Source organism: Zeugodacus cucurbitae, chromosome 6, assembly GCF_028554725.1.
Source record: "Zeugodacus cucurbitae isolate PBARC_wt_2022May chromosome 6, idZeuCucr1.2, whole genome shotgun sequence".
Lineage (NCBI taxonomy): Eukaryota > Metazoa > Arthropoda > Insecta > Diptera > Tephritidae > Zeugodacus > Zeugodacus cucurbitae.
The window spans coordinates 26,795,545-26,820,335 of record NC_071671.1 but is presented as its reverse complement, the minus strand read 5'-3'; the positions used below and the strand labels follow the sequence as shown (position 1 = coordinate 26,820,335).

General features: G+C 33.8%; 1 protein-coding gene across 4 annotated transcripts in view; it reads left to right on the top strand.

The window, feature by feature from the left end:
• The window catches only part of LOC105214022 (protein king tubby), a 119,030-nt gene that overhangs the window by 2,547 nt on the left and 91,692 nt on the right, over positions 1–24,791 (top strand). The window contains exon 4 of one of the 4 annotated variants that reach the window (XM_011187181.3): positions 2,633–2,789. In XM_011187181.3, coding sequence (XP_011185483.2) covers positions 2,748–2,789 — 42 coding nt within the window. In that variant the 5' untranslated portion in view covers positions 2,633–2,747. Of the gene's footprint in view, positions 1–280; positions 2,790–2,908; positions 3,560–24,791 lie in introns of those variants that run through there. The other 3 variants (XM_054232972.1, XM_054232970.1, XM_054232971.1) reach the window with 3 other exon arrangements.

The following is a 24,791-nucleotide window of genomic DNA, read 5'->3' as shown; positions in this document are numbered from 1 at the left end:
AAAATATTACGAAAAAACTATAAAAAATGAAATTTATTATAAAAAATTGTATTTAATAAAAAGAAAAAATTAAGATTCATTTGATTATAAAGAAGCAAACGATTATATAACAATTAAATAAAAAAGAAAAATGTAAAACACAAAATTAAAATTTAATAAAAAATAGAAAATAACCTCAAAATTAATCAAAGTTTTGTAAAAAAGAGAAATATTTTCATACAAAATAATATCTCTGTAAACTAACAAAATTAAATTTAAGAAAAAATATGTGAAAGTTAAAAGAGTTCATAACCTTAAAAATCAAAAAGAAAAATAAAACATTTAAAAAAATTTGAAAAATTCGAAATCAAAATAGGAAAAAAACTTGCCTTTACTATCATATCTGAGTAAAAATACGTAGTATAAGTATAAAGTAAAGAGCTATAAACCTTCCAAATTCTAGAGCATTTTTTTTACATGAAAATCTTCGACGGATTCAAAACTCTTCTTTAAAGACTCTTGCTCATATCGAGTATTTAGTGAGCAGGACCTGAAATGTGTCAAACTCCATTGTTAAAATGCGTTTTCACCCTCTTTTCCTCTTTTTTTCAACGACAAAAACTTTGTACAACTGAAATAAATTCGCCGATGGAACCAACACTTTTACCCATTTTTCGATACAATTTTGGAACTAATTTCATTGTTTATATGATAATAAGATTTATAAGATATATCAAGAATTTTGTTTTAATAACTAAAGAAACCTTAAAGTACTAGATCACCGATATACAGCATAAGAATAAAATGCATATGTAAGATACAAAGACAGCCAACTTCAAGCAAGAGAATTTAACATTTTCCTCGAAGTCAGAAAAATCAAAAACCTCATTTTATATATTAGTGCGCTGGCCTAAGTTTTACATAAATAAATAAGAACTCCTAGAACCCGCAATGTATGACATAAATGTGCCCATTTTAGTATAAAATTGTTTCGAAAATGAGTAAAGAGGGACTAAACTGGGACGAAACCCATTTTAGACATGTGGAATAACAAACAAATTTTTAAGAATTTTTCTTTTTTTTTTTGATAAAATAATCTAAAATGTTGATTTTCCAGCAAATAAAAGAATTTAAATTGTGATTATGGTCCAGGTTAGGGCTAAATTTTACTTTTCGTATACGATCTCAAAGCTTATTTGAGCGGTTTAGTCAGAAATAGCGTTTCGTTATTTCAGTATTCGACCTGCTATTGGAAGAAGCCACGTAAACATTTCTTAAATTATAATTTTTCCAGGGAATTGGAAAAGTTTTAGAAATTCATTGTTTATAAGAATGTTCTGACGCAATTAGATCCTTTCCTTTTTTGATAAGTTTTTCAACATAACCTCAATTTCAGAAATTTTTTCATCAGTTTATCTCACAATAACTAACATCTTATACATGCACTGTGTATTTTAAAACTGAATTCAAGATTTATGAAATCTTTGACAAGTTGCTTTATACAGAAATTAAATATAGGAACAGAAAAACATTATAACTTATGTAGTATCAAATTGTCTCTATTGAGTTGTATGTTTCTCAAAGAGAATTTAAAATTGACTGTTTATTGTTTTTATTGATGTCTGAAATAAACAGATCATCAATTCAATAAATTTTTTTAGAAAAATATTATTAAATAACACACTGCGCCATCAACCGCAGCCCGCCCGACACGACGCTTCTTTAACATATTTAACACACAAACATACATACAGACATTTCTATATTGACTCTTTAGCAATTTGATTTTATTTTCTTGTTTCCCTAAATATGTATGTATATTCAACTACATGTGCTTCTCTTGTACATAAATATGTATAATTCTACTAGCATAGTGTCTGCAATTCATTAGACCAGCCAAAGTCGCGGCACATCTGCTGCTGGCGCTCTCCTTTCACTTCCCTTACGCCACCACACACAACATTAACGATTGGCGTACAACAGCGATTGATTCATTCACTATGCAGTTGTATGTATGTAGTGCTGTGTAACCCCCTGTACTCACTGCCTTATCCTCCTGCTCTTTGGCCAACCATGTGTCCATGCTCAGGCTCATACATTGTAGGCATTTCAACAATTGTTAAGGCGCTTTGACACGACAACAACAAACAATAACAACAACAACAAGCGATATGAGGATACACAACAAACACACAGTGTGAGCGCAAAGTTAGCGCCGCCACAGTGACTCGCGTCGCATACTACATTTCTTCGTCACCATACATTTAATAAATCGAATTTTCATTTTGTAACTATAACAACAGTATAACAACAAAAGTGCAACAACAAAAGGATATTATATGTATATACAAAATATTTCGGTGTGTATGTGTGTGTGTAGCAACATGTGCTCAAGTGATTATGTAATTATTGTTGTTGTCAGTGATTATGTGAAACTATTGTTGTTGTGCGGTGTCTATTAGTTAGTGTTGTTGTTGTGTTTTCCTGCTTTATGCTTTATCAAACTGTCTGTTGTACTCTCTGTGCATACACAGCTGCCAATCGCCAAACGGTTTTTGTTTACTTTACTACTTCGCCGGTGATAGCGGTACTTTGAGGTGTAAAAATTAAAAAAAGTGAAAATATTATAAAATATTTATTTTTGTTTTTTTAGCGAGACAAAATTTTCAAATTGTTGAATAAAATACACTGTGAATAATTTATAAAATAAAACATTTTATTATAATAATTAAAATCTAAAAATAAATAAATCAACAGCAGCAACAAAAATGTCTGCAGTCAGCAGTCGCAATCAGAAAATGGAACAACAGGTGAGTGTTATTGAGAAAATATGAAAATTTAATTAACAAAAACATTTTAAATTACACTGTTCAAGCAATATGGCAACACTAAATATATTTGGAGTTTATTTTCATAAGTTTCCTACACTTTAATGAGTATAATTGTGGGCAAAGAATAAAATATATGTATGTTTGTAATAAAATCAGAATTATGGTGTTTGTTGTGGAAAAAATATGAAAAGAATCTGAAATTTCAACTTGTTTGACGGTACCTCAAACTAAAATACAATCACTGCAATGAATTCCGCAACATTAAAAAACGATGAAGCCCGATTCTATACCTGATTCACTTAAAACATAAACAATCAAATTTGGGTTCGGGCTTAGGAAGTGATTGATAATGACAACAATGCTGCATTTCGAAACGTCGAATGTATAATTCAAGTCAATAATGTTTTCCGACACAGTGTAGTTCTAATTTGATCTAGAGACCACACTTCCATTCGAACGAACTTTATCAACATAATGTTCAAACTATATACATTTACATTTGTGATGAAGTTGACTCAGTGCAGTTTTTGAACACAATGGAGGTCTCGTGTAATCTAGAAGGATTTCTTTCATTCAAAAGAACTCTGTCAACCTAATCATCAAAGTCTCCCTCATGTTCGGTACCTTTAAGTAGTAGAGATTTTAGATTATTGGCTGATATCTACATATATCATTCTACCTGCGACCAACATGAGACCAAACTACCCACAGGACTTGGAAGACTTTGTCAGCTAACTGTCTCAAGTATGGTGAGAGAAACAAAAGAAATTACTAGTAACAGCTGATTATGTATTAAAAATAAGACTAAAGACTCTAAAAAATATCTTCGAATTCAAAACACTCTAGAACACTTCAGAGTTAGCAAAAGGTTTTGGGTTAGATGAAGAACATAACAATCATTATTTTCGTATAGAATTTACAAATGAATTTCGTCCATGAGATGAATTTGGTATATGAACGAAGCTTCTTATAAGATCAAATAGTTATTCAGAGAATCTGTTGGAACTAGTACTCAGGGACGAGTTTTTAAAACTACTGATCCAAGTGATTTACTGTGGAAACACTAGCCATAACATCGAGTTTTTAATTTTGTTTCACAGCACCTCTCATTCCATCCAAAAATACTGTAAGAGAAGCTTAAACAGAATTTTTTCTCATTTTCTCTTAATATTCCAATCAGTTAACCAGTAAACGATTTGAAATAAATTTTTTTTAACCTTAATCACATAAACTGCATTTCATTCTATTTTAATTTGTTGATTACACTAAAACCACTAAATGCTAGAAAACCTTCGAAATGAAAATTGTAAATCAATTTACATATGTATATACTGAAATGTGTGTAAATGTAGAAAATACCTGCAGCAACTAATTGATACGATTGACCAAACACACTGGGCTTGCTTTGGGGAAAATCGAACAAAACAATTTAGTTGATTACTTGACAACCGTAGACAGGAGGCAATTACGATTTTCATGAATTTGTATTTAGAAGTTTATTGAGAGTGTGAGTGAGTATGTCCTGGAGGAATATCGTCGCTCTTGCTTACTAGTAAAACCTGGAAAATTACTTCAATGACTTTATACTTGTATATGCAAATTATTTACATGACAAGTACAGTTATTTTGTGGTTTGTGGGAGGTTTCTGAAATGGAAGAATGGCGTGACGAAATTTTCCTAGATCTTGTGTGTGGGATGTATAACTTGGATATAACCCATGTGTAGTAATCAAATTATGGGATTCCTACTCAAGCTATATTCTTAAAGTCTCTCTTCCATGAGCGAAGATTTCTTCTGAGAGTTAGTATTGAGAGTGACTTTGCTTCCTATATCTATCAGTTCACTTTTCAAAAGAACGGAAAGTTAAAAAACGGAACTTACATTAACCTTATGACCATAAAATATGGAAAGCCAATAGTTTAAATGATTTTGGAGCTATCTTAAATTGTTTTATACGTAGATCGATCATCCCTGTCGTTGTTTCACATTTATATTTAACTAAAAGATTTATATTTGTATATGCAAATTATTTACATGACAAGTACAGTTATTTTGTGGTTTGTGGGAGGTTTCTGAAATGGAAGAATGGCGCGACGAAATTTTCCTAGATCTTGTATGTGGGATGTATAACTTGGCTATAACCCATGTGTAGTAATCAAATTATGGGATTCCTACTCAAGCTATATTCTTAAAGTCTCTCTTCCATGAGCGAAGATTTCTTCTGAGAGTTAGTATTGAGAGCGACTTTGCTTCTTATATCTATCAGTTCACTTTTCAAAAGAACGGAACGTTAAAAAACGGAACTTACATTAACCTTATGACCATAAAATATGGAAAGCCAATCGTTTAAATGATTTTGGAGCTATCTTAAATTGTTTTATACGTAGATCGATCATCCCTGTCGTTGTTTCACATTTATATTTAACTTAAAGAAGTTTCTTCGTGTTGCACTATTTAATCATAAATTTATTCAGTATGCGATTGAAAGCTTCGCGTTGAGCTTTCACTACAACGTTTGCCCATCTAAAAAGCACTTTAGGAGGTTCTCTTAAATAAAATATTTGTGCTGAACAGATTATGAAAGAATACTAAAATTGGTCTTAGGTCTCTTCCAAAAGGATGGTAGATTTATATGTGAAAGCTTTCGAAAACTTAATATTGCTTTCATGGATTTGTTTCTAGGTTAGTTTAGGTTAGGTTGTAAGGCTGTTTCCCAAAGGGAAAACACACGTAGACTTTAAAATATAGTCCTTTGTGAAGCCTAGGATCCCCCTTAGATTAACAAATTAGGAGTCGACAAAGCGCCTGAACCTACTACAAATCTGCAGAGATTCTTAACCTCTATATTCGCTATTTCACAAGCCTGTTCTATAAAGTGAGATCCAAGAAATCTCTTTGATCTCGCAAAGGCGTGACATTCCAGAAGAAAGTGATGAGACTATTCCATCTCATCCTCCTCCATGCAGCTTCTACAGCTAGCATCCGGTAAGATTTTTAACCTAACAGCGTGAATCCCAATGGGGCAATGGGCAGTAAGAACCCCTACGACTAAGGAGAGGTGAGGTTTACTTAGGCCGAAAAGTTCAGTAGACCTACCGCGGTTAACCTTAGGCCAGAAGGATCTTGCGACTAAGCACGTGTTGGTAACTGACCAGCGCCTACTCAGCTCAGCCGAAGCCCATCTGTCCAATAGCAGACCGCAGTAGGACAACGGTGCTCCTACATGCTTCCATGCTTCTAATAGTGAGTCCGTAGTCCCTGACTTTGCAAGCTCATCAGCCTTACAATTCCCCGCGATTCCGCAGTGGCTAGGAACCCAGACTAGTCTAATTGAAAAGTATAACGATACCACCGACAGTGAGGATAGGCATTCCTTAACCAACTCTGAGCGCATGTTCAATAAACTCAGAGCTAGTATCGCCGCTCTACTATCCGAGTGGATCACCACCTCCCTAAAGGTTGTTGCACTTCGAAGCAGTATATCCGTCGCTGCTTTAATAGCAGCCACTTCCGCTGGAAAAACGCTGCAGTAATCGGGAAGCCTGAAACTAAGGTTGATGCGGAACTCTCGACAGTAAACTCCCCCGCCAAACTGTTTTGTTGTTGTTGTTGTTTCTAACTTTCATTGACATTGGTTCTCGAACCAACAAGCAGATACTTGAGAGTCACACACTTCACTATATTTTTCGAAAGTCTCAATAAAAGTATTCAATAATATTTAAAAACCATAACCAACATATGCTATATATATACTCGTATAATCAGGTATTAGTTGGAAAATGTGGTGAACACTTATTTAACGGTAAGTCTTAAGCTTCACCACAACCAAGTGGAAGTTTTTGTGTGAGCACACAAATACCGAGAAAAAAGTTAACTTCCTGGGATTAAATATGTGAATAGAACTAAATCAGTGGTAAATAGAATGAGCAGCAGTGCGTAAGCTGAGAAGTCAGGATAACGGTGAATATATATAGCAATGAGTTAATGGCATATGTTTAAGTATATGTACTAGGAATACTATGTATACGGAAAATATGTGGAAATGGCAAATGCAAACAAGAAATGTCAATGGAAAACCACAAAAGTATAAATAAATAGAAACCACCAGAAAGAAACGAAGCTTGCTAAAATGGGTGCAAATAAAGAGAGGAAAAGCAAAAAAAAAACAAATGTGAAATAATAACATGAAATAAAGGAAATTCCATTGTGTTTGTAATAAGAGTAGGAATTCAACTAATGAACAGTGAAAGCTTTAATGGCGACAGGGAGGTTAGACACATAATGGTTAAGTACATATATTGTATTAAAGTGAAACACACCCAACCTACAAAGGTATTAAAGAAATTTAGTCCTTTATTAATCCTAGAAATGTCACAAGTTTGTGAACTAAAAGCTTTCATTAGAGCTTTCATCGAATTTTCACTTACCAGATAAGCTAAGTGGTTTAATTGCTAAGAGGAGTGGATAAATTAAAAACTACTATCAGCAGCAATTACTCATATCTTAAGCCAATCTATTGTTCGAAGCTCCTTTTATATTAGTGACTGATATTGATTGTCTTCACCACCAGACCAACAATTATATGAGCTATACTATGGAAAGTAATGCATGTTTTTCATGCCAACATAGTGAGCTTCCTTTGTCTTGAGAATGATTTAGATTGTGAGACCCTTCCTGAATGTATATTTGAACCGACAGACTCCAGATGATTGCAGGAAAGTCTATCAATTGACGATGTATGAATCTAAAAGAATCTAAACCAAAGAAGATATTAACCGGAGTTAATCTGTAAAGGTTTCAAGACCGGAGCACACTCCTGTAGGACCCCCAGAGGTGATCTAGTTATTGATGACCAGAGTATACTGAGTTTGTGGAGGGAACACTTCTCCGACCTGCTGAATGGCAGTGAGAGTACAACACCAGGAGATGGCGAACCCGATTCCCCAATCGACGACGATGGAGCAGATGTTCCATTGCCCGACCGTGAATAAATTCGTATAGCAATTACCCGCTTGAAGAACAATAAGGCGGCGGGTGCCGATGGATTACCGGCCAAGCTATTCAAATACGGCGGCGAAGAGCTGATAAGGTGCTTGCATCAGCTTCTTTGCAGAATATGGTCGGAAGAAAGCATGCCTGACGATTGGAATCTCAGTGTACTCTGCCCAATACACAAAAAGGGAGACCCCACAATTTGCGCCAATTACCGTGGGATAAGCCTCCTCAACATCGCGTATCAGGTTCTGTCGAGCGTATTGTGTGAAAGACTAAAGCCCACCGTCAACAAACTGATTGGACCTTATCAGTGTGGCTTTAGACCTGGAAAATCAACAACGAACCAGATATTCACCATGTGCCAAATTTTGGAGAAGACCCGTGAAAATAGGATCGATCTCTTTGTCGACTGTAAAGCTGCTTCGACAGCACGAAAAGGAGTTGCCTTTATGCCGCTATGTCTGAATTTGGTATCCCCGCAAAACTAATACGGCTGTGTAAGCTGACGTTGAGCAACACCAAAAGCTCCGTCAGGATCGGGAAGGACCTCTCCGAGCCGTTCGATACCAGACGAGGTTTCAGACAAGGTGACTCACTCTCGTGTGATTTCTTTAACCTGATGCTGGAGAAAATAATACGAGCTGCAGAGCTAAACAAAGAAGGTACAATCTTCTATAAGAGTGCACAGCTACTGGCTTACGCCGATGATATCGATATCATTGGAAACAACACCCGCGCCGTTAGTTCTGCTTTCTCCAGACTGGATAAGGAAGCGAAGCGTATGGGTCTGGTGGTGAACGAGGACAAGACGAAATATCTCCTGTCGTCAAACAAACAGTCAGCGCATTCGCGTCTTGGCTCCCACGTCACTGTTGACAGTCATAACTTTGAAGTTGTAGATAATTTCGTCTACCTGGGAACCAGCATTAACAGCAATAACAATGTCAGCCTGGAAATCCAACGCAGAATCACTCTTGCCAACAGGTGCTACTATGGTGTCTACGCCAGTCAAGAAGAAGAAGAAGAATCTGTAAAGAACTGAAGAATAAATATTTTGAAAATTTAATTGAACTTTCTCTCAACTCTCAACAAGGAGAAAGAGAGAGAGAGAGAGAGAGGGAGTGAAAGCTGGATACAGAGATAGAACTAGAGGGAAGCTAAGGTTGGTTTCTTCATTAAAGCTTAACTTGAACTAATGACAATCGCCTTTTGAGTTTTAAAACATAAAAGTAGAGCTTTAATTTTTCAAGGTCTCTCGAGCAGTTCCTGTCTAACTTAAAAATATTCTTTACTTGCACGACCGAATTTTGTGGCCACGAACCCTAACTCCCAAATGAGTAAATGTAGTTAAAAAGAATTTGAATTAAACACCTTCTTATCTTTACCTTCTATGACAGACAGAGAACAAACATATAAATGAACAATATATCGTTAATGCCTATTATGTTCTAATGAAAGAATGCGACACAAATCGAAGCTTTGTCTGCAGATAAACTCAATGATTTCCTCCATCTACTTTCTATCAATCGTTCACTGCTTTATTGTGTATAGAATAGCAGTTAAATTGTACTTATTTTTGTGTAGTTTTATTTCATTTTTGCTGTTGTTGCTATTTACCTTTGTCACCAAGGAGTCAACACAATCATGTTGGTTTCAACAAATCCATCAGTATACGAGTACATATAAAGTATTGACCTTAATAAGCTTGTGCGTTGCCGCCTTCGCTTGCTCCCTGCTCACCCTTCCAGTCAAATGACAATTTCTATTTTGCTCTTGGGCTCCATTGTTAAAGGATATTACGTTTATGTGGAAATGTGTACCGACTTTATATGTCGAAGAATTGTTGCTATGCGCATAAATTTGTTAGTTATTTGTGTATTCATACTAATGAACCAGTTGGTTGTGGTTGGTAAAATAGACGTCCATTTATTCTTGGCTATTTGATATGTACTTAAGTTGGGTGGAGAAGGAGGAGAATTTTGTTTACTTTTTTTTTAATCTAACCTCACTTTCTGTTAGTTTAACCTTAACCACATTTTTATTAGACTCAAATTATTTTTAAGGTATTAGGGGTAATCAGGATTTCCAAAAAATCTATTTTTTTTTGTACTTTTCGTTAAGTGTAATATCATAAAAATATTCTCTGAAAATTTGAAGTTGATCCGATAATAACTTTTCGAGTTATTCGACAAATAACAAAGATCGCTCGGGCGCTCAAAAGGCTCGAGTGAAATTTTAAATGCGCTAATCTCAAAACTATGTTTTTTGAACTTGTGACAACTGTAACTCGATAACCGCTCAGTAATTTTAATGAAATTCATACAGCTTTTAGAATACCTAAATTATAAACTGATCGAAGGATTTTTTTTTTCAAAAATTTCGATTTGTTAAGACCAATTAACTGTTGATTTTTTCCCGAAATCTAGAAAAAAAATTCCTGAGGCCACCATTTTGTTAATTTTTGAAAAAAAAGCTTCGACCAGGCCAGGATTATCTATTTATAAAACTTTTTTTATCCGATTGATTTTAGATGAATCTCGAAAGACTTATGATTGTCACCGAAAGGACCTTTTTTTGAAACTGGGTCAACACAGACAGCTTATCTTTGGAAATTATAATTTTTTTTTAATTTTCGTGACTTTAATGCCATATTATTACTTTTGAAAAATAACATAATTTAATAGCAAAAAAATACTGAAAATTCTCATTTTTTCGTGTCTCTGACTACCCCTAACCCCTTAAATAAAGTTTTTTTTACAGAAACACAAACATTTTGATCTGCCTTATTTTTAGACACACCGGACTTACTATATATTTCTCTGTCCACAAGTCTTATTTATGTATATCTTTGTCTCTCTAACCATCTCTGTCTACTGTTTACTGGGAAATGTTTTGAGTTCTAAAAGTTTCTGGGCTCTCTTATTTACTATTCTCTCTCTCTCTCTCTCTCACACACAATATCTTTCTCTATCTCTTCCCTACCATTTCTGTTTCTCTCTTCCCCATTCTCATATCGCTGTTTCGCCATTTCTCTCACTCCTTATAATTTGTTCCTCGGTTTAGAATTCAGATTTAGGTCAGAGTAGCTCCTACATATTTGTTTACCATAACTTAGCCTAATTTCTCTAGATCCAAACTACTAAAATATTCTTATGAAATCCTTTGCAATCTTGAAATGCATCCAAAGCATTTCCTTTCATAGAAAACTAATAATTTGAACACAGTACCCACTAAGTTTTGAACCCACAACCAACCAACCAACCGTCTTATCGTTGTACAGCCAACTCACCCGCCTACGAAGCTTCCAGAACACTTGATACCATATTCTGTTTCTTCGACTGCGTTTGTCTATACATACATATGCCTTCACTTAATACATAATTCATAGCACACACGTGCATATGTTTGCCTCCTCGGAGTTTCATCAAATTAGTCCTTTGAGCTTTCGAAGCGTTTTAATAGAAATTCAACTTTAACGATAATAATGCATATGGCTACATACATATGTGAGAGCAACAACAACAAATAATGATAAATGGTTAGCTCGTCTAGTGATTGGATTGCGTTTGTGTTGAATTCAGTTGAGTTGTGGCGCAGTTAACGGTTTCGGATTAAGCATATTGATTGCCCCCATAGCGACGGCATTGATTTAGTGACCGCAAATGCAACTACGAATGTTCATATATGTATGTATGTGTGTATTTATGTATGTACTCATACACAATAACTCATGGTAATTAATGTAGACAAGCATTAAGCACAAGCAATTACCGAAGCTCAATACAGCTGTCTGCAACCGCCCACTAGTTACGCCCACTTGCTACCATTTACTGTCTGTTGTGTGTCGTATTTAAACAGTTGCCGTGTTTATTTAATATTTTTCCGTTATTTATTCTTAATTTTTTTCTCCGCACGCAAACTAACCAAACCAAACTTGGCAGCTTATTATTGTATCTCGGCAGTGAAAGTTTATTTTGAAGTGGCCATCAACTGCAACAGCAGGCCTTTCATTATTTTTAGAAATTCACTTTCTAGTTAGCTGAACTGTGTATGTGCCTAGGCATACAGAGGACGCAGGAGTGTCGCCACCTGCAGACTCCAAGCAACTTTATCTAGGCAGATATGTAGCTAGGTATAACCTATATACTAACCTAACCTATCTCAGCAGCTTTTGGCATATAATTGAAAGTTTTGAAATGTATTCAACTGCAGCTTTGACATTTTAATTTAGAAAACACCATTAATTTTAATAACCACTAAAAGTTTCTTTCGCCTCAAAAATTCACTTTTGCCTACACTTTTCGTTCGCCAACTATTTCACTTACTTTCACTCCAGGTTTAACACCAACTACACTTTTTCTTTGTTTTGTTTTTATTTAACCAAACTTTTCGGTACATAAGTACTATATACACACACACAAATACATACATATGTAATTTATATAGAAATTATTCTGTAGCTCTAAGGTAACTGTTAAACTTTCGTAGATACAAATTATGTAATAAAACGTGCAATTTGTTAAGGATTAGTTGTTTACAAATAATTTTGTAGATTTTGTGTACGATTCCAGCAAACTAACGGAGGATGAAAGCTATATAAGTGGCTTCTATGGAAATATGTTTACATACAGACATTTATTTGTTAGTATTTATATGTGATAATGCCTCCAAAACTTACTTGAAAGAAAGTAGAACCCACATCTTTCTGTTGAAAGTTGCTTACCGCTTACTAGTCATGCATAAAGTTTGAGTTTTAAGTCTGCTCAATATAAAATTCTTATAAGAATACAGTTGCAGTGGTGTAACGGTTGTTAAAGAGCGTAAGTTTCTGCCACTGCCTCGGCAACTCCTTTCTTTCTGAAAGTTTAAAAGCCTACTAATAAAGTCGTACTAAGGCAGTAGAGCTACAAAACAGATTTTCCAACTTGTTGTTGTACGTACTCCAAACCGGCAAAATAGGTGAGTTGTCATATAAGATGCTCAAACAAATTAGTTTAAGCTTTAAAGAATAACTTCCAGTATTCTAGGCCCAGCTTAGTTTCTTTAATGTTAATGTTTCCTAAATGTAAAAATGATTATTGGTATCATGTGTCATTGTCACAATTTTGAGTCACAAATTTGAGAGTACTTGTTGTGACACTATGGTATAAGAGGAATGATAACAGTTATCGGTGATGCAATAATAGTCTAAAATGGGTCTCTATGGCGGAAACCGAAAACACATAAAGTGTCATAACTAAGCCACAAATAAAGTTATAAAAGTAAAATTTGGTACAAAGGATCGCACTAGGAAGGGGCATATTTGGATGCAATTTTTTTGGGGAAGTGGGCGTGGCCCCGCCCACAAATCGGTTATTTGTATATATCTCGTAAACTAATAAAGCTATATAAACCACTGCAGTCGTTTCTTTTAGGAATGTCCTTATACAGTCCAAAAATGAAAGAAATCGGATAATAACCACGCCCACCTCCCATACAAAGGTTAGGTTGAAAACTACTAGAAGTGGGTTAACTCACTAACGAAAAACGTCAGAAACACTAAATTTCACATAAGAAATGGCAGATGAAAGCTGCACTCAGTTTTTTTTACCAAATGGAAAATGGGCGTGGCGTCGCCCACTTGTGGGTCAAAAACCATATCTCAAGAACTACTCTATCGATTTCAATTAAATTCGGTATATAACACTTTCTTGACACCCTGATGACACGGGTGGAATATGGGCTAAATCGGTTCACAACCACGCCTATTTCCTATATAACTCAATTTTGAATTCTTCGGATTCGTTCACTTTATAATATATACATTAAGAACCAATGAAGATATCGGAATAAAACTTTACACAAATACTGTATTTGATCTGTGACATTACTTGTAAAAAAATTGTCAAAAGCTGACCATGACTTTTCAAGGCCCCTGATATCGAACATGAAGAACTCGGTGCCTAAGAATAAATTTTCACCGAAAATATAGGTGAATTCCTCTCCTCTGAATTTTTTTCTTATCATCTTATTTTTGTCTATGTACCAAAAGTGGTTAAAATCGGGTCATAACTTCCCCCAGATCCCATATACCTAATTATAGATAATATAAAATTAAGTGGGCGTATAGTCTTCGATACATTATATCTTGGTGGTGAAAACGGGTCAGGAATTACTCCATATACTATTTATGATGATTTTCGTTATTCTATTGCACTTTAATCAGAATATATGGGTCGAATTGTGTTGTCTTTATAAAATTACATTAATAAATTGCGAGAGTATAAAATGTTCGGTTGCATCCTTACTTGTTAATCTATAACTTGTACTAAGTAACTCAAAGGTTCTAAAATATATTTTTCAGAAGCTTTTGATATCACTGAAGACTTTTGAACCTCTCAAAACTGTCATTTAGTATTACTAACAACATGCTTAGAATACCGAATCTTATTGCCACAAAACCGATTTATTCAAGGCTTCGGAGTGAGTATCTAATTTGTGAGAACATTTGAAATCCAAATAGTCAGTGGTTCCAATTGAGATTGTTATACTCGTACTGTTCTATGTCGATGGAAACTATATTTTTATGAAGCAGCCGAATCATCGACACTTGCTTTCAACTAATTATAGGATACAAATGATGATGTAATACAGTAACGGCACAGTTGGATCTAACCAACGCTTTCAAGGCTCAAATATCGGTGTCAAGATTTTCTGAATAATCAAAGTTATGTTTTTGGATTTAGTTTACTTTCTCATCCGTCCATAAAACATTCGCTTCGAAGAACGAATCTCCTTTAAGGGGAACACCTAGTGTAATGCCCAAAAAAAGGTTATTTTTGGGAATTTTTATTAAAAAAAAATACTTTACCAATTATTTCAATTTTTTAAGAATATATTTATACATGTTTCAAGAATATAGAGTGAAATTTTTGAAGAAAAAAATTAAATATTTTTTAAGTTATAGACGATATCCAACGGCGCAAACAAAAAGGTCCTTCACTGCTGCACTGATTCCGGCCTTCTCCTTGGATGAAATCTAAAAAAATAAAATTCTCCTTAAACTAGATAATATTGTCTGTACAATGACCTACGATAAAAAAAAATTAAAAATTGACAATATGGCGGCGTTTAAAAAAAAATAGTCGAATTTTACCCAAAATTTTGGACGTTTTTGGCCAGCCAAAATTCGATTTTTTGTTCAGATCAAAAATCGATAGGTCATTGTACGGAGAACTATATATAGAACATGTAAAAAAAAATTCGATAGTGATCGGATCATTTGTTTTTAAGTAATCACTGCAGCAAATTCGGAAAATGCTGTTTCGAGAAAAACGCGTTTAAAGATAAAATGTTCGTTTTCACTGTTACCGAGCGGCTGCTCTTTAAATTGCTATAACTCAAAAACTATTTGAGATATTGATTTGAAATTTTAATATGTTATTTTTAAAGGTGTAATCTACTCTAAACAAAAAAGAATTGATTTTTTTGAAATTTCACACTAGTTGTCCCCCTTAAAGAAGAAATTGAAAATCATTGACTATGCGAGGATTACTTTAATTATATTCAAATTTATTTTCGACCTACAAACCTTAAAGAATTTGCTCTACAATTGCTCTCCAAATCCACTATTAATTATTAAAAATTGCAAATATTTGCTAGCTAGTGTAAGTGTCTATGTGATTATAGATAATTTAATTGCCACTGTCAAAGCTAATTAAATGCAAAACAATAATGTTTAATGTCATGTAAAATCTAAAGTGGGAAATTCTACATAAACAACAACTTAAACGATTAATTTCCATTTATATTCAGGATAATAATTTATATACATATGTGTGGAGAAAATACCCAGCAGGCATGTAGATAATAAATTTCAAATAAATTCTTACATATATCTTTTTTACACTTAAGAACCACTAAGTTTTAAACGAATTAAAAAATGATAATAAAATATCATAAATAATGAGCTTTCTTGTGAAAAAATTGACCTTACCACCGTTAGAAGTCGTATGTTGCTCATTCGTCCCTCAGAATTAAGTTCCAGATACAGCTATATACACTCGAGCAATGCTTTCAGGCATCTAAAACTGTTAATCAGCAGCCCTAAATCCCCATAACCATTCTAGCCCGGTGCAGTATTTTTTGAGAGCAATACTTTATGTGAAAAGATGTAGAGATGGAGTTCGAATAGGTTTGACTAGTACAGACTCACTAAAAATATATATTAACGCATAGCACCACCCACCCAATATATTTTTGTACCAAAACATTTCTTTTCAGTCCAACAGAAACGCTTAATATTATTTTGTAATAATAGACAACCCAGGTCTACTTATATTACCCTTCATTCCTTTTCTCTAACTCCATCATTATAGTGTAGTATTTGCAGTAAATCCTTATTATCTTTTAGCCTTTGCTGCATGTACCATTTTCATGAGTATAGTTGTGTGAATATGGTTTGTAAACTTGTATATACGCTTATATATATGTATTTATATAATATACTTATATATAGTATGTAATGTTGCTGATTAAAAATTCTTTTTGGTAAAAAAGTAATTGCATTCCAGTGATCAAAGTAAAACTAATCGAGGTGGAAGCTCAAAAAAGGAAACAGCGAAAAAATTTCGACGGAAGTTTAATAAAAAGTAACAAAAAAGAATGAGAAAGTACTGAGTTCGAACGGAGCTGCATATTATACTCGCTCGAAGTATTAGTAATACAGATAAATGAATTTTAAAGTAATATTTAAGCAAAAAATAATAATCTAAAGAGAAGTCTTGCAATGCGTATGTATATCATGATAGAATTCAATTTTTTTTTCTTTGCTTAAGAAAAAATATTTATCACTTTTAATATACACATTCATATTCACTTTTTCGTCTATATTGCAATATTAAATCACTAAAAAAATCAAACTGTTGATCAGGTGCAGTGTTATCAAACTGCTGTCTTATATTTAAGATGGTACGCCTAAAAATATGTACATATATAATATATACAAACATTTCGCTGTTTTTATGAAAATTTATTTTTCTGGAAATGAAAGCTTTATTGAAAATAATATCCACCACAAAGTTCAGAAAGCTCCATATAAAAGCTTTGCAACCAACACCAAAAGGACAATTGAAAAGCTTAGAAAGACGCTGCTGTCATCTGCGCATAAAATGGCGATCCTAGCATAACAATTTCGCCAGCACTTCCATACAGTTTATTTAATATAAAACATAACTTACTTTGATTTGCCGTTGACTCTCTATCACAATTTGCCTTCACTGTATTATCAGCTACATTAGATTTACAATTAGATTTCACATTAAAGACACTTTTTTGCACACTTCTTCCACAATATATGTATTACCACACGAGCGCACTTCACTTTGCCATTTGCTGAAAAACCGAATAAAAATGCCGCCTTGACATGTATTTTACTTCAAATCTTCCTAGCACCGATTTTACTTGATAATTTTGCATAAAACACTTCACTTTCACTAATATTTTACATAATTGAGACAATTTTCTCAAATTGCAACACACGCGTCGGCAAAATACTATCGGAATTGCTGTCATGAGCAGAATGGCGCAGGAACTTTTACAAAGCGCAGGGTTACATTTTGCCTGCGCAAAAGTCTTAAGTGTGTCATTCACAATTGGGCGGAATATTTTATTATTTTATATTTATTGTTTTATAAAATTATAAATATTTGTTAATTTTTCAAATAAATTGTTATGTACTGAACTCTTTTTAAAGTTTTAAATAAATTTAAAATAACCATTAATATTTAAAAAGCAAAAATTTAATAAAAAAATTATTTAATTAATTTTCAAATTATAAAATTTAAATTTCAAGAATATTAATGATTAAATATTAAAATGTTAACTAAAGTACTTTTAAAAAAATTTTAAGACGTGTAAGTAATGCCATTTTTAATTAATAATTTTTTAATTTTTTGCATTTGTTTAAAAAATTTTATATTTTTAAATGTTAAATTATATTTGTAGTAATAAAAATATTTTTAATAAAAATTCCAAAAAAAAATTCAACAAAACTTTTATTTTTTTTCTTCAAAAAAAATTTTATTTGAACTTTAATTATTATTATTATATTTTTTATGATTTATTATCTTATTTTCATATGGTAACACTATCAAAAAACATTATGTTGTATTTTTATTAAAAATTTAAATTAAATTCCCACTCTACTGTGAATACCACTTTCGCTTGAAAAATGCAGCACTGTGCTTTGCCAATGATCCGCGCCATTCTGTCAGTTCCGTATACATTTCCGTGTTTCCGTGCTGAACGCAATGAGTTGAAAGCAAATTGTGAAAATTGCATCAAATAGTGTTAAAGTAAAGTAAAGTGTGCGCCAAATTGTGACTATGTGATATATAGAAGAATACAGTGTTCTTCACTGAATTAAGTGTAATGAGTGGCTGCTGCTAGTCTTCACAGTATAGCAGAGACTGCTTTTCTCTGGTCTGAAATGAAGAAAACGCAATTGTTGCTGTAATAACTGCAATTTGAGGAAATTGAACTGATTTCTTCATTCAAGGTACATACATAAGTTCTTCTACAAAGAAATAATACCATTATTTATGAGTTTCCTTAGCAAGAGTATAGAAGGTGCGTGGGCAGCGCTACTGTTCTTCCTCTTCCTTTATAAAAGCCTTTCTCGGTACTGACAAATTGTAATGAAAGCTTTTGGTTGAAAAATTACATTTGAGAGTGATTTAAAGCTCTTGTGGATTTTTCGTAGTAAAAAATCCTAATTTTTTGCAGCGATATTCAAACTGTTGACATTAAAAATTGGCTAGCAAGTGTTCATTGCAATTATTTCAAATGACTTATAATGGAATTTCTCATCTAATTAACCCTTTGTTGGACAATCTTTGTTTAAATAAAAAAATTTAATAAATAAATACAAAAAATTATATTAAATTGAAACAAGTAAGGAAGGGCTAAGTTCGGGTGTAACCGAACATTTTATACTCTCGCAATTTATTTATTTAACTTTATTAATATAACACAGAATTTGACCCACATATTCGTCATATATATTGTATAAAATCCATTGAAAGTTGGAAACCATAATATGAGATTAGAAACACCGAGGTCCTCATGTTCTATATATGGGGCCTTGAAAACCTATGCTCCGATTTTGGCGATTTTTAGAATGGGGCTGCCACACTATAAACGTAGTATTTATGCAAAGTTCTGTTCCTATATCTTCACTAGTGCTTACTTTACATATATTGTAAAGTAAACGATTCAGATCGTCTTCAAAGTTCTGGTATATAGGAAGTAGGCGTGGTTGTGAACCGATTTGGCCTATTTTCACAACATATCATTGGGATGTAAGGATCACAAACGAAGTTTCATTGAAATCGGTCGAGTAGTTCCTGAGATATGGTTTTTGAGCCATAAGTGGGCGAGGCCACGCCCATTTTCCATTTTGTAAAAAAATCTGAGTGCAGCTTCCATCTGCCATTTCTTATGTGAAATTTAGTGTTTCTGACGTTTTTCATTAGTGAGATAACCCACTTTTAGTAATTTTTAACCTAACCTTTGTATGGGAGGTGGGCATGGTTATAAACCGATTTCAACTATTTTCATGGTGTATGGTGGGGTACGTAAGAGAACCGACTATTGGTTTGCGAGATATATACAAATAACCGATTTGGGGGCGGAGCCACGCCCACTTCCCCAAAAAAATTACATCCAAATATCTATAGCTGTATTTATGGCTTAGTTATAGCTCTTTATGTGTTTTTGGTTATCGCCATTTTGTGGGCGTGGCAGTGGTCCGATTTTGCTCATTTTCTATGCTGCCTAGAAATAAGTGTGCCAAGTTTCATCAAGATATCTTAATTGTTATTAAAGTTACAGCTTGCATAGACGGACAGACACACATACGGATTTGAACTCCACTTTTCACCCTGATCACTTTGGTATATATAACCCTATATCTAACTCGTTTAGTTTTGGGTGTTACAAACAACCGTTATGTGAACAAAACTATAATACTCTCTTTAGCAACTTTTAGCTTAAAAAAATAATATAATAATTAAAATATTTCTTTTTTCATCAGAAATGTTGAACCAACGCAAAATTTTAGTGCTTAAATTAATTAAATACCACTAAACCCGACCACTCAAGAGTTAATAGTTACAAATATTATATTCCAACAAAGTCATTGCACCCGCGTATAAAAATTATAACAACACAGCGCCAGGAAATCAGTTTTCCTCACTTTTTACTTTACTCTTTCTCTCTATCTTCTCAGTTTCTTTGTACTTTGCTTTTTTTCACCAGCTTGTTCAACATAATTCACTTGGTAGCCGCCAGTGTTTATAGGCGTTGCATTAGTCATGGTACTTGTTGTTGTCTTGTTATTCATGTTGTTGTCTCAAATTTGATTAAGCAGGTCGAACATGGTCATAAATCTTTGAATATTGCACATAATTCGTTGCTAACGGCACAAAATTGAAATAGCACGGATGCCATAAGTCACAAGCACAAACAAACGAACGAAAGCCATGAGTAAAGACAACGAGAAAAAACATAATTTACACGAAATCCATACCACGCAGCCGAAATTGTACCGAAATTCGTGAAATTTAGTTACAAACCCTTTTTCCCTTTAATTTCCCATAATTTTCTCCATCCGCCTTGGCGCGTTCAAGTGCCAATGGGCCACAATGGGTCATGTTTATACAGAATGAATGCGTGTATATCGCATAGGGTTACCAGCGCGAGTATAACCCCTTAGTGTGTTCTATGGTTCGCACAAGTATTCAGTATTGAGTGCCCCCGAAACAAGACTCTTGTTGTACAATATAGCCCACGGTATATAATGCGATACAACAGTGGCTTGTATAGTTCGCAACGCCATAGCCAAATAAGCACAGCACACTGCTTACCCCGTAAACACTCATTGGCCGACGGCTCTATTTTACTCCACTCACACGCCACTTGAACGCTTCGAAGCGCTGTGGGCGCTACTGACTTTATGCACACAACAAAATTAGTCTGACCGACAGAATTCATTGGAGGACGTTAAGCACAGGATGGCAGACGCAAGTTGGAAGGCACAGGTCGCTACCGCAGGTGTTGAGTGGCAGTTGGTGATTTACTTCGTCCACTTACTTGCCTGCCTGCCTGCGTGCCTGCCGTGCCTGTGCGTGAACAGGACGCGCCGTGAGCTCGTCAAAATCCGTATAAAGTTGGCTGACCTCAACTACAAATTATTTTCATTACTTTTTATGCGCTTCACACTCGGTGTTTACCTACCTCGTCTGCTATGTGTTTTTTTGCTTTCATGTTTTTTGGGCTGAACTTTTTTCTATCCACTCCTTTTTAGGTTGCATGTCACCAGTGTTATTACCTACGTTGTCATGACGGTTTTGGACATTTTTTATGTTGCCATGTGAACTGTCAAAATAGTGATTTTGTTTTATGTACTCCGTCTAATACAATAGAAAAAGTGTGTCAAAAAAGTGGTAATTGTGATGTGTTTGGGATCTAACTTAGATTTAGATTCGAGTTTGAATGGATTTTACTAGATTCCTGATACGATTATAGGCCCAAAACAAACCTGAATATTAGTATTAATTGAAACTAAGTCCGCAGTTGTGGCTGTAAAGCATGGCTGTGACATGATTATGACTCGGGTTGACGTTAGGAATATGGGTCACGCATTTACTTAAATAACAATGTCTAGTTCGCAGATAAATTCGCAAAACTTCAGTTCATTGAGATAGATTTGTAGTAGAATTATTCAAATTGATCTGTTCATGAATCAACACTGTCTCTAAATTGTTATCGATATACCCATCTAACGGACGGTTTGAATATTGATTCTATTAGTCTTTATCTCCCTCCCACCACGATATCTCCATCAAAACTGAGAAGGATCTGTAGACAAAAAGATCTGTCGAAAGATCGCGGGGGTTTGTGGCTTGTTCTAGTCATTTAATCTCTAAAGAAATATGATTGAGGTCAACAACTATTTGACTGACGAAGAAGACAATTTATACCTTTTTATTTGATACTAAACTGAAATTATAGTTGAAAATTGTCCAGATCAACTGCTGATCTTCTCCAGATAATCACACTACCCCTTGGAATTTCATTACATAGTGCGGAAAAACATTAGGAAGAGGGCTCTCTAAGAATTTCCCATCAATATAGAGCAATGAACCAGAGTCCGAGAACCAATTATGCGACAGCGACCTAAATCTCGTTCTACTAATGATCAAATTTCTTTGGATAACTCCCTTTCACAGGCTAACGCTAGCTAAAGCTATGATCTTAATCATGACTTTAGTTTTAGTCTGTTACCAATCGACCGTCTTGAGTATACTTTCGTCGGTGTATGTACAAAGCAGAAGCTCACACCACAAATAGCAGTTGTAGCCGACTGAAATTCGCACGAAGTCAATACATTCATTTATAATTTTTTTGTTGCCTACATTTAGGATGAAACTGTTTAAATATTGTGTGTATATATAACCTCTAATAAAAAACATTTAACACTAAATGATATGCCAAAAAGTTCATGGAAATATTATAAAACTAATTTGTTCACAACTTCTTCTTATACAAATTTACTGACATCTGCTTTCGAAAAAGCCGAACCCTCATCATAATTCTCACAATTCAAAGCATATTCTCACAATTTCAACATTTTTTATCAAGATAAGGCAAACGAATTTTCATAATTTCCCGTTTTAAATGGAAATTTATTGCCAGGCATGAGCCTGAGCAACAAGCATAACTGTATATATGAGTAGATTTGAACTGCCTACATACGTATATGGCATGTCTTTAAGAAATAGCTAAGATGTGTGTGGAAGCATGAATATTTCTTTCCTCTTTATGAAATGCCTTGAGCTATTATGCTGTATTTTTCGCTTTCTTTGCGTTGCCTGCATTTTTCTCACACTGTAGAAAGTTATTTTTTGAAGAAAGTTAATTTTTGCTTTTCCGTTTACAGGAAGTTAAGTTCTGCCGTGCTTCCTTTCAATTTACACATTTGTCGAATGTGACTTCATTTAATAATGCATAGACAGGATTTCCAGTTGTTGTCTGGCGATGGCGAATTTGCCGTCAACGAGTTTTTGGGTGACAAATATTGTTTTTTTTTTAAATAGATTTTTAATGTAGTCTTTATTGTACTGAATACAAGCACCCACAACACGGTTCTTATTTATTATTCCTCCAAAATAGGGCTTTCTTTTTATAATGATCTCCTACATAAGATCCCCTTACTATGAACCACTTTTGAAAGGTAAAGAATATAAAGACGTCATAATAAAATATAAATCTATAGAAAGCTTTCTAGTTTTGGTAATTCAATCCAGAGCTTATTTAATGACTTTAAAAGCCCCTGTACCAGAGAACCAAGGACAGTGTAAATCGTGATACTATCTTTAAATCTTCCATCTAATTAATATTAATAGAGGATGGATAAAGGAAGGGGCTTCTAAAGCGCCTGTCATCTAAGCTTTTTAATATTTATTTAGATACTTAACCAATCTATTTGTGGAATATTTTTAGATTTTGACCGCTAAATGGAAGATTCTCATAGTTCTATGCCATTTAACTACTAAACTTTCATGATTTAATCTAATATCAGAAGCAATCATACCAAATTTATTTATATACATATTTTTTCTTTTCAGGTATGTACGATTTATCAGCAGTTTACGTATAATTTACTTGCTATATAACTGTAATAAGTAAAATTTGGTAAGTAGAAGTTCGAAAGCTTCTTCATATAATATATCTTCCATAATAAGTTATTGAATATCTCGCTTTCCTAGCTGTCAATATTTTATCCTCTAAAGCTAGATATCTTTTTTATTAGCAAATGGGTAGATACGCCCGATATGCTTTGATCTGAAAATCCTTTAAAGAAATGACCTGATCAAATTATTTAGCTTAGCCTTGTTCACCTATAAATTTTTCGAACTTCGAAACTCGAAGTAGAGTGCCTTCGGTAAAGTATATATGAAAGCCCAAAGTACTAAAGGCTCATTTATAGAAAGATTTTAACCGCTCAGAAGCTGAACGTGTTTGAATTGGCTGTATGTTGTCGGATATTGCGAATATTCAGATTTATTTCAAAGACATGTATAGAATTCTTGGAGTTTGCAAATCTAAACAGTTTTGGTTTCAGTTCATAGCAATTTGGTAACATCTTGATAATTCATAATTCGTAGAATACTAATCTCAGTGAGTTTACGCGCCTAGAAATATATCGAAATTGACTATGAGTGAGTTTCAAAACTACAAACTAAGCTATGGCGTTCGATTTGCAATATTTGAGATAGAAGATGGATCAGATAGTGCAAAGAGATTCCTCTTGGGCTGGAATACTTTATATAAATTTGATCAAAATTTTGATCGTCAACCTGAAGCTTGTATTGAACTAAACCTCTGCCATAGTTTCAAGCTTCGAAAGCTTGAAAAGAGTATCGATTACATACTATTTGGATTATATAAATACTTATTATTTGAAAAATTCGCCAAAATTTGGAAGGTTTAAAATTTTATTATTAAATATCTTTGCACTATATATATATTGGCAAATTTTTTCGATTTATCCAACCACGCTTGTATGCAAATAATTATTTGATTTACGCACAACGAACAGTAACTCAATGGCGGTAGATTAAATTTGCTTCAGGCGGCTTAATTTTCAATTCCTTATCAAAGCAATAATTTACAATACTTTTCGAACATACTGTAAATTTATGGGGACGAGAATAATTGGCAATGCATTATATAATATGTAGATTTTAAATATTTATATTGATACACATAGATGTATGTATATATAGTATATATATTAGGAGCGTTATACTCTCGCCTAACGCATATAACATACGAGGGCTCTGTGTGCACCAATCTACGAGTAAATCAGCCTCCACTGGGTCGAAATCCATACCAATGTGGCATGCAACCGCAACCGAAGGCGGTTGGTTTGATTGTTGGTA